At 44.0% G+C, this 18474-nt stretch overlaps 1 protein-coding gene across 4 annotated transcripts in view; it reads left to right on the top strand.

The window, feature by feature from the left end:
• Positions 1-12044: 12044 nt before the first annotated feature.
• Positions 12045-18474, top strand: part of AMN1 (antagonist of mitotic exit network 1 homolog) — a 62156-nt gene continuing 55726 nt past the window's right edge. For all 4 annotated transcript variants that reach the window (XM_084616665.1, XM_084616667.1, XM_084616666.1 and 1 more), the window contains exon 1: positions 12045-12305. In XM_084616665.1, the coding sequence (XP_084472791.1) occupies positions 12244-12305 (62 nt within the window). In that variant the 5' untranslated portion in view covers positions 12045-12243. The remainder of the gene's footprint in view (positions 12306-18474) is intronic.

Raw genomic sequence — 18474 nt, 5'->3', positions numbered from 1 at the left:
AAGCATATTATAGAAGTTTTAAAAAAATATTCAGCAATAAATATCAACCTTATGGATGGTTAATTGAAAATAGAGGATTGATGGTCCAGGAACTCTGAAAAAGATGGTCCTTATATTAGCATCCAACTACCATAAGCCTGTTGAAATTTGGAGTTAACATGCATTTTGCCCAGGGACTTTGCACAGCAGCACAATTTATAAAAGCACTTGAAAAAAGCATTCAAAGAGAGTGACAGGTCAGGTTGAGGGGATTACTGTTCCAGCTCAAGTGGAAACAATGAAGAATTGTAACTACACATGCACAAAACTGATACAGAGAAGCTATGGAACCTTTACCTTAATTAGCTAACTTGACTGATATCAGATCAGGGCAGAATGAAATGTGACTGAAGGAATGGAATCCTGCATTCCTTCTCTTCTTGCATTTAAAATTAGAAATCTAAATTTTTGTCCCAAATCTGTGTTTGCAAATATGTTGTGTAAAAGTTTGTTCCATCGAGATGGTGGAAACTTGTGGCAACAAAGTCAGAACATAAAAGTTGAATTTAGAATTCTGTCAATATTTAAAGAATTTTCCAGCCAGCTCAATCTATGGACTGAGATGTTTACCATGTTCCAATCAGGTGTTGCCTAGTTTTTAGAGGCTAACATTATATAGGCTCACCAATTGATGATAAGAAAGTTCTTATCTCAGAATCAGGCTAGACAGAATTAAATATAGTGAGTTCAATATCTTGTAAGGACCCTTGAGGTATATGGCAAGAACACTCACAATAGTACAATTTGGGGGGTACCGGTGGTATCATCCCTTACAGAAGCTACTTAGATTAGCATACTCACACCCTTCCTTGTGGACGTGGGGTACAAGATCAAAGACCAGTCTCATCCCTGGCATGCCAAATGAGTAGAGCCCTGCGTGGATACAAAATTTCTATCCACATCCAATCCACGATCAGCAAAAGCAGTCTGCTGATATCTGCTGATTTTCAGGGCTTTACAAATGAGTCCTGTCATAAATATAAAGGGAAGGGTAAACCCCTTTGAAATCCCTCCTGGCCAGGGGAAAGCTCCTCTCACCTGTAAAGGGTTAAGAAGCTACAGGTAACCTCGCTGGCACCTGACCAAAATGACCAATGAGGAGACAAGATACTTTCAAAAGCCGGGAGGAGGGAGAGAAACAAAGGGTCTGTGTCTGTCTGTAGTCGTTTTGGCCAGGGACAGAACAGGAATGGAGTCTTAGAACTTTTAGTAAGTAATCTAGCTAGGTATGTGTTAGATTATGATTTCTTTAAATGGCTGAGAAAAGAATTGTGCTGAATAGAATAACTATTTCTGTCTGTGTATCTTTTTTGTAACTTAAGGTTTTGCCTAGAGGGGTTCTCTATGTTTTTGAATCTAATTACCCTGTAAGATATCTACCATCCTGATTTTACAGGGGGGATTTCTTTATTTCTATTTACTTCTATTTTTTATTAAAAGTCTTCTTGTAAAACACTGAAGGCTTTTTCATTGTTCTCAGATCCAAGGGTTTGGGTCTGTGGTCACCTATGCAAATTGGTGAGGCTTTTTATCCAACATTTCCCAGGAAAGGGGGGGTGCAAGTGTTGGGAGGATTGTTCATTGTTCTTAAGATCCAAGGGTCTGGGTCTGTAGTCACCTAGGCAAATTGGTGAGGCTTTTTACCAAACCTTGTCCAGGAAGTGGGGTGCAAGGGTTTGGGAAGTATTTTGGGGGGAAGGACGCGTCCAAACAGCTCTTCCCCAGTAACCAGTATTAGTTTGGTGGTGGTAGCGGCCAGTCCAAGGATAACGGGGGTAATATTTTGTACCTTGGGGAAGTTTTGACCTAAGCTGGTAAAGATAAGCTTAGGAGGTTTTTCATGCAGGTCCCCACATCTGTACCCTAGAGTTCAGAGTGGGGGAGGAACCGTGACAAGTCCGATGATCCAAGTTCCTCAGTCCTCGAGATTTAATAGTGAATAATAGAGCTGAAGGGTCAAATGCTGAGTAGCTAAGTTAACAATAGACAGCTAAGAGACTCAAAAGCTGAAGAAGAAAAAGCTCCCTACCCACGGTGGTTTTCTCTCTCATAGGGCCTGAGCACTCTCCTGAGTATTCATGCTAATGCTCAACCTTTCATGCCCAAATCTAGCTTCCTCACCCACATAATTTTGGGGTGCACTTATTCTATAGCAGGGGTTCTCAAACTGGGTGTTGAGACCCCTCAAGGGGTCACAAGGTTATTACGGGGGGGTTGCGAGCTGTCAACCTCCACCCCAACCCCACTCTGCCTCCAGCATTTATAATGGTGTTAAATATATTAAAACGTGTTTTTAATTTATAAGGGGGGGTCGCACTCAGAGGCTTCCTACGTGAAAGGTGTCACCAGTAAAAAAAAGTCTGAGAACCACTGTTCTACAGGCTATCATATCTGTGCACATTAATGCCAATTAGCTCACTCTCAAACCTGCCACTTCTTGCCCAAAGTGGTTTAAGGTTGTTACTTCCATGTTCCTGCAGTGTTCCCTGTGGTCACTATTAAGTTCCTGTTCTTAGGTAAACATGTCTAGTTCCCCAAAATCTAAACAGATGACCATTAGGCCATTTATCTATGCCAAAGATCACAAGCCTATTTAACCATACTTATGCTAACTCGCTTAACCTAATCATACAGGATACTGGCCTGTAGGTTCTCTGTGTTACAGCCAAACATAATAAAGTAAACCAAATCAAAATACAAGCAGAATAAACCAAACAAGCAAACGAATAAATAAAGGCTGAATATAATAAAGCAAACCAGCAGGCTAGCCCTGTGGGCTAGTGAAAACTTGTAAATCAGTAGGTACTGAAAAAACTAATAAATGGGGAGAAATATATTGGTGCCTGGGTGTAAATACAAAAGAATGATACGTCTAACTAGCTTAGTTGACCGATAAACCCAGTGAGACGGGCTTGAAGCACACTAGTGAGAGAAAGTAAGGAACTCATGGTGCTGCAACTTTTCTGTTGATAGAAGATTTTGGTTTCCCAACCTGTCAAGCTTTCTCTTTTTACTAGTACAACATTCACCACTAGACAACATGGTATAATCTTGTGGAGGGGTGAATGTTGTACTAGTAAAAAATCAATTAGTAAGGACAGCTCAGGTAGGCAAACTCTTGGTAGCTATGAAGTCATAGATATTATACCATCTTGTGTAGAATGATATCTATGACTTCATAGCTACCAAGAGTTTGCCTACCTGAGCTGTCCTTACTAATTGATTTTTTTTTTTAGTTTTGGTGGTATGTGAAGTTCAGGGGTTCTCAAACTGGGGGTCATGAGTCCTCAGGGGGTCATGAGGTTATTACATGGGGGTCGCGAGCTGTCAGCCTCCACTTCCAAACCCCAGTTGTCCTCCAGCATTTATAATAATTTTAAATATTAATAAAGTGTTTTTAATTTATAAAGGGGGTTGCACTCAGAGGCCTTCTGTATGAAAGGGGTCATCAGTACAAAAAAAAGTTTGAGAACCACTGATATGGTGGTACCTGCTTACTGAATCATTTGTTTATACAAAGGAGAAACAGTGAACACAATTCACAACTGTTTGCTAATGCATGCGTGGCTGGATTGCTAGGGTTGTATACTCCTCCTGATACCAGTGATATCCTAGGGCCCTTTCCTTCAGAAAACCTGAGAAGGAACAATGCCTGGTGGCTTATTTAAACAGAGTGTATCTCTCTTTTAAAATATTTTAAAATAAAGTCCTAGTTGACTGAATCACAGAATTCTTCACAATGGGTTTGCAAAGGCTGAATTCTCTTGTGATTGGCTCTAAAGCAGAGATGATTTATCTTTAAAAGAAAATACATCTCTGTCAATCTAGTCTTATATAGCTCTGTGACCTCCTGACTCCTTAAGTACCAGATTGGCCTCTTGGGTCTTTGAAGTAAGGCTACTTACTCTAAACACAAGTCCAGGCCATTTGGTTTGTTTTTAGGTATAGATTCTCCTCCTACCACAAAGACTCTTCCATATTAAACTATTAACCATTATGAATCTTGTTCTCTTGGAGCCTGATCCCGATCTCCCATTGAAGTTTTTCTGAAGAAAAGACTGCAGGATCAGAACCTCTGTATTTAAAAGTGAACTACAAAGGTTTATTGAGCCTTTAAAAATTATTTCAGTAAAAAATAATTGACCTTAAAGTAGACAGACCTGAGTCTGCGTGAGCAGTGGCACACTGAAATTTGGCACTCTTGATAGCTATGCCAACCATAACGCAAACCCTGAATGCAAGCCCGGTGGTACTCCAACTATTAATCATGTGGTCATCTGACACTTGGTGCTTTCGCTGAAGAATGACACTTACACATGGGTCAAAACAAAAGAAGACTTTTCCTCTCAGTCTGGCAGACATAAAGGAAAAGACAAGAGTCAGCTAGAATGTCGGGTAATTCAGTGAAAGGAGTTACATTTAAAAGCACTAAATAGCAGTAGGACATTACACTACTCATAGTTCTAATATAATTATTAATGATCGCAATAACCCTTCATGTTCCAGAGGAGATGCAACTCCCATGGAACCTCTCACTCCAAGGAAAAAAAAACACTTTGTCATGAGAGTTTTTCCCAAATCAGCATTCTTTAGATATTTAGGGCTTATCTGTGTTACACAGATGTTTTTCCACTGTGGTCACTGCTGGAACATTGGTAAGCCAAGTGCCATTTCTGGCCAAGGCCTAGATATCAGCTGAGATAAACTCACAGCTGGAAGCCAGGCCAATTCCCTTGTGTATAGAAGATCTAAGTTATTGTATAAGAATGTATTTGGTGTTTAAACTTCATGAAAACTAATTGGATGCTGCATGTATTGTTCTCATTCAACTATACCCCGAGTTATAATGTAACAGCAAACATTTGCATTGTATAAACCCCTGTACCAAATAACACATCAAATAAGAAAAAACCCTGTGTAATGCAACTGATAGTGTCTTGCAAGAAGATGTTAAATCCTGGTTAATTAAGCCATTGTGCAAGATGAAGGATCAAAGACTTTGTTAATTGCATTCCTCCCCACACACCATGAAGAAGGAACCCCTGTGGGAACTGTTGCTGTCAGTTTGGTTTCTGTGAGAAGAAACTATAAATAAAGACACAGAAAAATTCTTCATCTCTGGACTGTTTGGATTCTAACTGGGCAGAATAACTGAGTGAGAAGATGTTGGGTTGCCCTCAAAGTTATATAAGTATGATAGAATTATAATTATGTAGTTGTAGAAATAAAGATAGACAAAAGAGTATATAGGTATTGTAACAAGGTATGAACATCAGTTCCATGCTGTTGAATTTCACTCTGTAACAAATGCAAGGCCAAAGTGCTAATTATTTCAGGTCGGTACAGGACAAAGAGTCTGTGCTGGAAAGTGATAAGAACTTTGAGAAAACAATGCTGTTCGATAAAACAACACTCTGATGCTCTTCCCCCGCTGGGGGCCCTTGTCATGCCTATGTAAATCTTGGTATCCAAAGAGGGAAAAATAGATAGTGGGATAAAACTTGTTAAATGAATCAAGAGTCATAGATTGTGTTGTTAAGTAAAAGAATGGATGATGAGTGCATGGAATTGAGAGCCTGAAGCAGGGAAATAATTGGTTAGTAAATGGTGCCAGCCTAATCCTAAGAATTTCAACCTTGGTATCGATAGGCCAAAGAATATGCAAAGTGGAGATAACGAGATGACCCCGGAGGGCGAACCGGAATCCACCCAAAACTCATCAAGGAAGAACAAGAAGATAACACCTAGCCATCATGGAGTCGTCATGGATTACCACCTGCTTATTGAGCTGATCGATGGTCATCTCAATTGTAAATTCAGCATGATGAAGCAACCTCCATAGACTTGTATTGAACCAGAGACCTATAAAAATTGGGTCCAGGGACTGTGTTCTTGGAGTCTGCTTCTACGACCACCCTCCAGGAGCATCAGATGCGCATCTGACAATGACTCGGCTCTACTCTCGTGTCCAGGCCACCTGGCCAGTGACTTGGCACGAGCAACGTCTAGGCTGGTAACTGTAACAGCCTTTTTGTATGAATGTGTGTGAATGTCTGTGTGTGTGTGGATGGATCTATATAGAAATTGCATATAGGAATATTTTGCTGTATTTACAATAAATGTGGCAATTTGCCTTGTCCCTCTTACAAGAGCCTGTCAGTATCATTTTTATTAGTGTAATGAAGAGAGGTCACTAGAGTGACTCGGAGTAGCCCTAAAAGACTTTTGGGAAACTGGCAGATCACGACATCTGCCATCTTTTGAAATTATGGACTGTGACTCACCCGTACATATATTTTTAACCACTTTAACCTCTCAATAACTTGCATTCCTTTTTCTTAGCTAATAAACCTTTAGTTAGCTTACTATAGAATTGGCTATCAGCATTGTCTTTGGTGTGAGATCTGAGATACAAATTGACTTGGGTAAGTGACTGGTCTCTTGGGCCTGTGTGCAACCAGAATATTTTGTGATTTTTTTATGTGACCATTTATCACATTGTCCAGGTGGCAAGATAGCCTGGAGTGTCTAAGGGGACTGTCTTTGACACCATATTAAGACTGTTACAGTGACTGTTACAGGAGTTCACATTTGTTATTGTCTTGGTGAAATCTAATTCTAGAACATACCTCCAGTTTGGGATGTCTGCCCTGCTTTTGACAGTCTGCCCTAAGGTAAGCACTCAAGGGGTTGAGGAACTCCAGACAGCATGACAACTACCCTCATGACTTGCCGGGCATCCTTAAATTTCTTTACTGTGGAGTGGTAATTGCAGTAAGGCATGTTCTACTCTGCTATAGCATGATAGTGTGAATAAATTGAACTGTCTTGTCAAGCTTAAACGAAATAGAAGTATTGTAAATGTTAGGCCTCAAACTTCCGTATACTTCAAAATGCAAGCCTTGCAAAAATAAAGCTTAAGCTTGTGGTCAGGACACGCTGCAGCCAAATAACATTTTATGCTGACTCCTATGTACTTATCAAACCCACATTACCCACATTTAAGACCCAATTGGCTACAAAAAATAAATAAGCCTAAATTATACGAACAACGAACAGTTTGATATAAAAATTAAATATGCATCAATTATGCAACTACAGCAACCACATAAACAATGTGGCCCACCCTGATTGGTTGCTCTGTTCTAAAACAGGGCCGTCAAATCAAATAAAAAGGATGAAGGCACAGGACTGTGTGTGTGTCAGTATCCACACCCCCTAAACCGAAGGACGTGCACTTCTCGACTCTCTGTACCTGGCCAGTGCAAAAAGTGGCCGACTGAAGGGTAACGTATTTTCGAACGAATGCAGGGTAAGTCTACGGAGTGAAGCAGTCTGGTTGCTCGAGACGAATTGATCATAGTTGTATTGATACTGTAGCATAAAACCAGTAGTAGGTGGCTGATGCATAATAGCTTTGCATGTATTTGTGCTTATCTTTCCAGTAGTCCAAGCGGATGCCTGTAATGCTGTCGTTCATTGGCTCCTTATACATATAGTTGTGCTTGTCTTTGGAATACTCTGTCACCAGAAATGTAAAACTGGTGAATAAGAGCTTTACTTATGCTTGTCTTCGGGGGTTTTATTATAACCTGCCAGGACCAGCATATGTAAAGTCATTGTTCAGGAACTCGCAAATGGTCCACAATATTGTCTTCAATATAATTTGCCATTTGTATTAATTCTTATTCAGTGCTGGTCTTTGGTTTTCCTTTTTTTGTTTTGTTTATGCTGTCACTATAGTCTAAAATAATTAAAAACGTTCCTTGAGGAATAATGTGTAGTTCTTACTTATCTTATACAGACACCACTTAACCTCATTACATCTGTGTTGGGTGGTGGGAAGTAGCGAACACCCCGGAGTGAATTAGGGCCCCAAGGCGTGCCTCCTTCTTCCTTTATCTCCGCAGGTAGCATAGATGCTTCTACAGTAATAGAAGGGGTTTTTCAGTCACTGTAGGTAATCCAGTGCCCCAAGCAGGGGTAGCGAGGTCGATGGAAGCATTCTTCTGTCAACCAAGTTGCATCTACATCAGGGGTTAGGACAGTATAGACACTGCATTCAGGGGTGTGGATTTCCCAACCCTCAGCGAAGTAGCTATGTTGATCCAAATTTTGAGTGTACACAAGGCCTCAGTTCCAGCTGCGCTTCCTCGGTTGAGGTTTCTCCACTTGGTCCCACCAAGTTGTCTTTGCCCTTTAACTGGATTCCCCACAGATCTTTACCTTTGGCCCTTCCCTTATCTGTCCCACTCCCCCACCCTTGAAGTTTTTTCCTTCCCAATGTTGACAACAAGATGGCAAGACAATTTGTGAATGGCTCCTTTCAAGCAAAACCACCTCATTAAACTCTCTCCTTCCTCTCAAACCCCCTTCACAATCCATAGAATATTTAGTTCTCCACGCAATAAATTCTCTCCTCCCCTAAATCAATTCTTCCTATCCACCCTGAAATTTAACTCTCCACGCAAAATATATCAACTTCCTCAGTCCAAAATCAGTTACTCCTTCTGGTACCTTCTAGGGCTCAGTTCCCCTTTATGACAGCTTTGGCCTGCCTCCTTCTGAGAGCTGGGCATATCCATGCAGGCTCTTTCAGCTACTGCTCTGAACTTCCATCTCTAAAGCAAGGTGAAAGAAGTGAGGGGAAGACAGTTCACAGCAAGATCACCCCATGTGCTCTGTGTGTTTTCACCTGCCAGGCAAAGGCACAGAAAAAAAATCTGGCAAGTAGGCAGAAAGTTGAGCCAGCAAAGGCTGTAAGTTTCTTGCCACAAGCTGGAAACTAGACAAACCTGCACTAAACTGGGGGAATGCTAAAGTTTTTTTGTTTTTGTTTTGTTTTGGCACCAATATAGCTCCTCCAGCAGTAGCAATAATGGAAGCTGTGCGTTTAGGCAACACATAGTTAAAACACTTGTATCTTTCTACACTACAGCTTCTACCTTTGTTGCTACCCATGAAGTTGCACTAGGGCTGAAAAGAACATTTGCAAATGTTCCTAATGTAGATAAGGCCTCAGTAACTTCAGCTGGAGTGTATACCCATCTGAGGGTAGAATTTTCACTGATAGGGAGAGGGTTCCAAGTGTTGGAGCCAATGTGGAAGAAGGTACAGAGAGAGGAGTGGGAGACTTTAACTTTTGGGGGATTTCTCAGGCCCTGAAACTTACCTCTAAAATATTAGTACTTTCAGTGGCGCAACACACCTGCAGACAGATATAAAAGTCAAGTGGCTTTGACTAGAAGAGGAATAGAGTTGGGTCCTAGCCAGATGAAACGCAAAGAAATAAGAGCTTAAGCCCCACCCTGTCCAAATTTACACAAAATGTGGGGATATATTGTTTTTCTGATTTATATTTCCTTTGCCTAAAGCCTGCTTTTCCACCTATAACAAAACATGGGTTTCTCTGTGATGTTTGAAAAAACAAACATTTATTTTTTCAAATGCCACAGGGGAAAAAAAAAGGCATTTTTTTCTAAGAAGAAAATCGGAATCTTATTCTTTCCACTACAGGCAGATCTTTCACAAATGAGGCTTGCAACAGAGTGAACTTCCTTAAAACTGATCTCAGTTCCTCAGTTACTGTGGGCTGGTCTAGACATAGTCTTGGCACTGATTCAACTAAATGAATATAGCAACCAATGTAGTTACATTAATGAAATCCCCTGGTGTGGATGCAGTTATCTTATTTTCTCATTTATTTAAGTGTTTATCTTGCATTAATAAATTTAGTTAAATTGGTGCAAAAACAGTCTATAGACCAGGGGTGGGCAAACTACGGCCTATGGGTTGGATCTGGCCCATCAGGGCTTTGGATCCACACCGCAGGATTGCCCCCTGGGGTGCCGCAGACCCCGCACCTCCAGGCACCGCCCCCTGCCGCTCCCGTTGGCCGGAAGCGGGGAACCACAGCCAATAGGAGATTTGGGGGAGGTACCTGGAGGTGTGGCAAGGGCAGTGCGTGGAGCCCTGTGCCTCCCCTCCCCCAGGCACAGAGCCCTGTGCGCCCCCTCCCGGAGCGGCACAGTGCCAGGGTAGGCAGGCAGGAAGCCTACCCTGGTGCCTGTGTGCGCTGCTGCCCCCCAGAGCCACTTTAGGTAAGTGGTGCTGGGCTGGAGCCCAAACCCCTCCTGCATCTGCCCCCCCAACTCCCTGTCCTAAGCTCCCTGCCTACACCTCACACCCCTCCTGCACCCCAACTCCCTGCCCTGAGCCCCTTGCCACACCCTGCACCCCTCCTGCACCGAACCCCCTGCCCTGAGCCCCCGCCACACCCTGCACTCTAACCCCCTGCCCTGAGCTCTCTCCCGCAGTCCGTACCCCTCCTGCACCCCTGCCTTGAGCCCCCTCCTGCACCCCAACCCCCTTCCCTGAGCCCCCTCATGCACCCCGCACCTCTCCTCTGCCCCAGTCCCTTGCCCTGAGCCCGTTCCTGCACACTGCACCTCCTCCCACACCCTGCACTCCCTCCCGCACCCCAAAGCCCTGCCCTGGCCCTGCATACAATTTCCCCACCCAGATGTAGCCCTTGGCCCAAAAAGTTTGCCCACCCCTGCTATAGACCACAGTCTTAGTGGAGCCTCAGTGGAGTCAGACTGCGGGGATGGGGAAGATGATGTTGCCAAATCTCATGAGTTTCACAATATTTACTCTTTTCCTTGAAGCACCAACTCCTGCAGCTGAGAATCTTAGCTTTTTTTTTTTTTAAAGCAAGTTTCTAATCCTCACAATAGTGGAAAAAAGCATGACAAGCATGATCTGTATGAACCTTAAGAACTAAGACAGCCCCCCAACCTGAAGCAAATACTCACCAGCAACTACACACCACACTACAGAAACACTAACCCAGGAACCGATCCCTGTAGCAAACCTCATTGCCAACTCTGTCCCCATATTTACTCTAGCAACACCATCAAAGGACCCAACCACATCAGCCACGCCACCAGAGGCTCATTCACCTGCACGTCTACTAATGTGATATACACCATCATGTGCCAGCAATGCCCCTCTGCCACGTACATTAGCCAAACTGGACTGTCGCTACGTAAAAGAATAAATGGACACAAATCGGACATCGGGAATGGGAACATACAAAAGCCAGTGGGAGAACACTTCAATCTTCCTGGACATTCTATAACAGATTTGAAAGTAGCTATACTTGAACAAAAAAACTTAAGAAACAGATTTCAAAAAGAAACAGCAGAACTAAAATTCATTTGCAAATTTAACACCATTAATTTGGGCTTGAATAAGGACTGGGAGTGGCTGGCTCATTACAAAAGCAGCTTTACCTCTCCTGGAATTGACACCTCTCCATCTATTGTTGGGAGTGGACTACATCCACCCTGATTGAATTGGCCCTGTCAACACTGGTTCTCCACTTGTGAGGTAACTCCCTTCCCTTCATGTGTCAGTATATTTCTGTCTGCATCTGTAATTTTCACTCCATGTATCTGAAGAGGTGGGTTTTTTACCCACAAAAGCTTATGCTCAAATAAATCTGTTAGTCTTTAAGGTGCCACCGGACTCCTTGTTGTTTTTTAAAAAAACAACACGAACCCAAAACTATGTATTAGTTATTATGGAATCCCTGTTGCATGGAGGTTTTTAGGAACAGGTTAGACAGACACCTCACAGGGATGGTCGAGGTTTATGAGCCTACATTAGCGTAGGGGGCTGGATTTGATGATCTCTCAAAGGTGCCTTCCCGAGCCACATTTCTATGACTCTATTATTTCTACAAATCTCATTATTTCTAAACCAAGCTCATGATTTTGGGGGGCTTGGCTCATTGTTTCTGACCCCTGGGGGTTGGCAATATTGGACTGAGCACCAGCTGTGGGTCTGAGCCTGGCTTTCCCCAGAGCTCTGGGAAAACCTCTGCTCTCAGGAGCCCTCCTGCCATTCAGGGAAGAAGCAGCTCCCTAACAAGACTACATTTCCCATCATCCCTCAGCACCCCTAAGGGGATCGCTACAAACTCCTCGCCTTCTTGAGAAACGGGGAGCCACGATTTCACAGCGAGGCAATGACCGCACGGAAAGCCCTGCGCGCTGGGGGCCTCGGTAGCTCGCCACCCGCTGGAGACGTGAGGCGAGGGAGTGAAAAGCGGCTCGGTTCGGCCCTGTGCGTCTTACGGAAATGGCGGATGGTCCCTAAAGAGCGGCTGGGCTGCAGAGCCGGGAGCGAGCGGCCTGGGCCATGAATGCTCCGGGCGGGGGCTGGGACGGGGCCTGCGGGGGCGTCCGGCTCCTCCTGGACCTGTGAGTGGCTCGGACCGCGGCCCCTCCCCGCGTTCTTCCCCCTCCCCCCGCGCGTTCTGCCCCCCCCTTATTGCCCCCCTCCGTGCGTTATAACCACCCCCAGTTCTTATTGCCCCCCCCGTCTGTTATACCTCCCACCTCCTCCCTGCCCCTGGGCCCCTGTGTTCTACCCCCCTTATTGCCTTCGGCCCCTTGTGTGTTATGCCTCCATCACCTTCATTTCCCCACTCCTTAATCCCCCCTTATTGCCCCCCAGTCTGTAACCCCCCCAGCCTCTTCATATCCCCTGCACTTTATATCCCCAGACCCTTAATGCTCCCCTGCATGTTATAACTACCCCCAGCTCTTATTGCCCCGACCTCTTGCATGTTATACCTCCCCTAGCCCCTTATTGCCCTCCCCCATGTTATATGCCTCCGCCCTTATTGTCTCCCAGTGACCTAGCATTGTCCACACCCAGGCGTCGGTCGGCTGAACTGTGTTGCTCGAGGGATGGATTTTCATACCCCAGAGCGACATAGATCAACCTAGTGTCCTAGTGTAGACCAACCCTTAGTTACATACCATACCTTATCCAGTCATGCTTGTAGTGACAGCAGTAAGATAGTTTCAATATTTTTTGTTAATGCATCTGTTTGCAAGATCCAATCACGCAGCCCTTCATACAATTCCCTTTCTTAGATGGTAAAACTACTACTGCCAGGTCTGCATTATATCTAACTGTGGCTTCCCAAACAGTAATTTTCCACTTCACTTTTGTCCTAGCCACAGAGCCTTATGGGACTCTGATTCAGTTTGGACAACACCAGTAATACCCCCATCACTACCCTGCTTTTTAACCCCTCTGCCCTCATACCCATCCCCCCATTAAATCTCTACTACCATGCATAGTGGTAACCCTCTTTTCCCCCCACCTTAATCTGTCCATCTGTTCCCCACTATCCCCCATCTTCCTCTTTGGTGTTTGCACCCTGATGACTCAAACTGTTTGGATTTTAAACCTCCGATACAGCTGGTACCTATTGCTCAATGGGGTGAAGCTGGTTTTTGTAAGTTTGGAAGGAAAAACTATATAAGGAGTAAACTTGCTGAGTGAACATAGCATAACATCTTGCACTTGCTCAGTATGTTAGCATTATTACCAGTTCAGCATACTGAGCACTGGTCTACTCTCGAAACTTTTGCCAGTACAGTGATGTTGCTTAGGGATGAGATATATATATATTTTGACATTTTTGTCCTGGTAAAAGCCTAATATAGATACAGTTATACCATCAAAAAAAGTGTTTTTGCTGGTATAGCATATTTTGTTTGGGGAACTGATATAAGCAATACCAGCAAAAGCACACTCTTGTGGGTATAAGCTATGTCCATGCTATGAGGACTTGCTGATACAGCTCTTCCAACAAGGCCTGTCTAGTATAGGCAAAGGCTTAGGCTTGGTCTACGCTACACAGTTTTGTCGGCAAAAGAATAGAGGTGTACACACTACAATGCTCCTCCTGCTGACAAAACTCTCCTGCTTTGCCGACAAAATAAAACCACCTTGACAAGAGGCATAGAGCTTTTTGCGGCAAAGTTAGATCAACAATGCATCAGTGTAGATGCTGCGGTTTGTTACACTGCAGTAACTGACCTCCAGGAGGTATCCCACAATATCCACTGTGACTGCTCTACTCACTGTTTTGAACTCTGCTGCCCTGCATCCAGCTACATGGGCATGCGCCCTTCCCATTTCAAAGCCCCAGGAAGCTCTGAAACTGCTCAGTGTGGAAAGCTCATATAGGACCACAACAACAGGCAGGGCAGGCTGCTGTTACAGGGGTTGGGGGGAAAACTGCTGTGCTGTGCGTAACTGGGGAGGGAGGCAGGGGCTGATGTCAGGGCTTCCCCTTCCGACTGCCGGCGTACCAATCTCTGCTGAGCTGGGATGTGGGGACAGGGGAACACCAGCTACCTGTGCACCAGCTTCTGCCTCAGAATTGGTTACTTCTGCTTGCAGTCTGAACTTAAAGAGACAGCATGCCGACACAGTCACTCTCCCCCAACACACACACACTGTCTTTCTCTCTTACATACACACTCCCCCAACACACACACTCTCGTGTCTGTCTCTGTCTCTCTCACTGTTGAGCAATTTCAGTTTTGTTATATTACTGAGTGCTACTTTAAAAAGTGATTTAAAACGTGTTACTTTTTCGGTGCACACAGCAATCATTACAAGGTTCATAGCATGGTGCAAACAAACAATGCCAGGCTCAGCACACTATAGCCACATGCATTACTGTGGCTCAGAGTTAATATGCTCCTTCAAGGCATCCCGCAGCCACATAGTGCCCCCCCGCCCAAGTTGGGCTCCTCTTATAGCTTTGTGTTTATAATGCACAGCCAATACTGAACGGCAGTGTGGGATCCATGCTTTCTGACAGAGATGGCTGGGTTGCAGGTTACCAGGGCAGTTGAAAAGCATCTGGCAATCTAGTAGAATGACCATGGAATGATGGGATTGAGAACCCTTCATCATGTGATGTTGTACCTGCCCCCACGGGGCATTGCAAACCCTTCCGAAAGCACCCTGTGGCCAGCTGAACAGTGAGATAGTGCAAGAGCTGCTTGTGCGGGTGCGCTCCACTGACACAAGGAGTATAGTGTGGACATGCTACAGCAGTGGCTGTATGTCAACATAACTTGCATTGACAAAACTCTGCAGAGTAGATGAGGCCTAAGTGTAGATGCTCAGGCTGTCTGCACTTAAAATGCTTGTGGCATGGCTTCAGAATAGACACTTACTACCGTGACAGGAAGGGTTCTCCCATTGCTGTGGTAAATCCATCTCCCTGAGATGCAGTAGCTACATCGGTGGAAGAATTCTTCCGTTGACCTACCACTGTGTACATTAGGACTTAGGCTGACTTACTACATTGCTCAGGGGCATCAATTTTTTTTCCCCTGGCTGTTCCTGGAACTCCAGTGTTCCCTGCACCAGCATAAATTGTTGATTCAGTCGACCTCAATGTTCATTATAAAGAAAGGCCACAGCTGGGTTTTGTGGCAAAGGCTTGGCTAGGTTTATTGTCAACAAAGCACCATTTTAGCATCCCGTATAGCAGGCTACGAGTATGCTAACACATGTATGCTAGTGATAAGGTATCAGCTCAATCAACATAGCATTATCCCTTAGGCTAATACAGAGCTACACTTCCCATTACTCTCCTGTTACGCATTGATACAAACAAGTTACATATTACATTCCAGATGTTATTAGTTACCATCCTTGTACGCGATAATTTGAACAAAATCTCCTCATCCATTATCCCAGTGGTTCTCAAATGTATTTGATTGTGGCCCCCTTCTTTGTATCTTTAGTAGTTTATGTCTCTCAAAGTATTTTGAAGATGAAAAATGCTATAGAAATGCTGGGTATTACTACTGGCCACATCTAGTAAAAAAATAAACCTTTGCAATTGTCATCATGTTCCCTCCCAGTCTAGGGAAAGTGGGCTCCTTGTTCTACAGCATGAATGATTCAGTAATGTGGAAGATTAAAACATTTAAAGATTGTAATGAAAGGTGTTTCATTATTCAGAGTTTGAGAGGAAAAAGTTCTTGTACCTCTGCTTCCTTTTCATGTTGTTATTTATATCTTTTTTTACACTGTTATCTAAAGGACTTGGTATAAAAGATCAAAATGTTTTCATATATGAAAACAATTAAAAAACATAAATAGGTCCTGCTTCCTGCTCATGTTGCTCACTTTTTGTTTCTGGTAAGATTTCAGATGTAGATGGGCCCCAGCTCTTACCACAGCCCAGGCACACCTTGTTGCCTCCAAGAGCTATACACAATGCAATTGTATTCCTCCCTTCTTCAAATAATTCAGTATCCTTCAAAGAGGCTTTTCCCCCATCCTATTACTGTAGCTGATGTTTCTCAAAACATGCAAGAAGAACATTGCGGTGCAATATGTCATTGTGCATAACAAGTCGGCAGGCCAAATTCTTTTTGTCAGCTGTACAAATACTTCAAAAAGAAAAGGAGTACTTGTGGCACCTTAGAGACTAACCAATTTATTTGAGCATCTCACGAAAGCTTACGCTTTGCAAATTGGATACTATTAATTTAGGCTTAAATAGAGACTGGGAGTGGCTAAGTCATTATGCAAGGTAGCCTGTTTCCTCTTGTTTTTTCCTACCCCCCCCCCCCAGATGTTCTGGTTTAACTTGGATTTAAACTTGAAGAGTGGTCAGTTTGGATGAGCTATTACCAGCAGGAGAGTGAGTTTGTGTGTGTATGGGGTGGGGGGGATGTGAGAAAACCTGGATTTGTGCAGGAAATAGCCCAACTTGATTGTCATGCACATTGTGTAAAGAGTTGTCACTTTGGATGGGCTATCACCAGCAGGAGAGTGAATTTGTGTGGGGGGGTGGAGGGTGAGAAAACCTGGATTTGTGCTGGAAATGGCCCACCTGATGATCACTTTAGATAAGCTATTACCAGCAGGACAGTGGGGTGGGAGGAGGTATTGTTTCATATTCTCTGTGTATATATAAAGTCTGCTGCAGTTTCCACGATATGCATCTGATGAAGTGAGCTGTAGCTCACAAAAGCTTATGCTCTAATAAATTGGTTAGTCTCTAAGGTGCCACAAGTACTCCTTTTCTTTTTTTGACTTAATGTGTGGTTTCAGAGTAGCAGCTGTGTTAGTCTGTCTCCGCAAAAAGAAAAGGAGGACTTGTGGCACCTTAGAGACTAACCAATTTATTTGAGCATAAGCTTTCATCCGATGAAGTGGGCTGTAGTTCACGAAAGCTTATGCTCAAATAAATTGATTAGTCTCTAAGGTGCCACAAATACTCCTTTTCTTTTTACTTAATGTGTGTGTATTTGATTGTATATTCTCAAATTTCTGCATCCTGATTATGCAACTGTCACATCAGAACAGATCCAGTGAGATTTGCTTGTATGCAGAGGGTTTATCATGAAGCTCAGGTTTTCTGTTGTGGTGGTGGTTCAGTTTTTTAAGAAACCAGGAAAATTAAGTGCAGGAAATTACATTAATTCAGCTTTGCAAAAATCAATTTGCTCTTATCTTGTGCAAGAAAATATGTTTAATGGGGAGGTAAAATATCTTTTATTATTTATTATTTTATTTATTATAACTTTTGCCGTAGTTTAGGGAGCATGAGGAGATTTTAATTTGGGGCTGGTAATTTTCATGAAAGCTGAGTTAGTGCAGTCTCATTAAGGCTTCTGTCCTGTAAACACTTAAGACCTGATCCTACAGTTACTCCTCAGGGCATTCTGCACCAAATAATTAAAAATTATGTGCACAATATTTTAAAATTCTGCAATATTTTATTTGTCAAATAAATGTGGAGGCTCCAGCATGGCATTGGGGAGCACAGGCCACTGGCTGCACAGAGGTGGGAGATCACTGTGCAGCTCTCCCCCAGGACACGGACTCAGTGGTGAGGCTGCACCCAACCCTGACACAACGCAAGGATCAGGCCTGCCCCAGAAACACCCCAGGGCCCTGCCGTTCCATGCCAGGTCCACCAGGTGTGAGCAGGCAAGATCCAAGTGTGGGGGGGATCCATTGTTTGTTGAGAGGGTTCTTTGTGGGACAATATGGGTGTGGGTGGCTCAGTGGTGGATCTGGATGCACAGGGTCTTGTTGGGGGGTCCTGGGTGCAACAATAATGGGACACTGTAGGGGGGTCCAGGTGAAGGTGGTTGGGGCTCAGCAGGGGGTGTCTGGGTGTGGGGGGGATAGAGCTCGGCAGAGGGGCCTGGGTGTGGAGGGCTCAGTGCAGGGAAGTCCAGATACTGGGTGAAGGATACCCAAAACATACTGCTGGGGCGGGTCTTATGACCACTCTTCTGGCTTCCTTTTGCTTCCCTGTCAAGAAAGTCATTTTTCTGCAGGGAAGCAAAGAAATCTTCGTGGGACACAAATTCTGCACATATGCAATGGAGCAGAATTCCCCTGGAACTATACAGTGAGCTCTATCTGTATGTCTACACTACAAATAAACACCTACAGCTGGTCCATGTCAGCTGACTCAGGCTCGTTGGGCTTGGGCTAACGGACTGTTTAATTTCAATTTAGGCATTCAGGCTTGGGCTGGAGCCTGGACTGGAGCTGGAGTCGAGGATCTAGGACCCTGTA

The sequence above is a fragment of the Lepidochelys olivacea genome (genome assembly GCF_965140295.1).
Source record: "Lepidochelys olivacea isolate rLepOli2 genome assembly, chromosome: 1".
In the NCBI taxonomy this organism is placed as follows: domain Eukaryota; kingdom Metazoa; phylum Chordata; order Testudines; family Cheloniidae; genus Lepidochelys; species Lepidochelys olivacea.
This window is presented reverse-complemented; position numbering and strand designations above follow the sequence as displayed.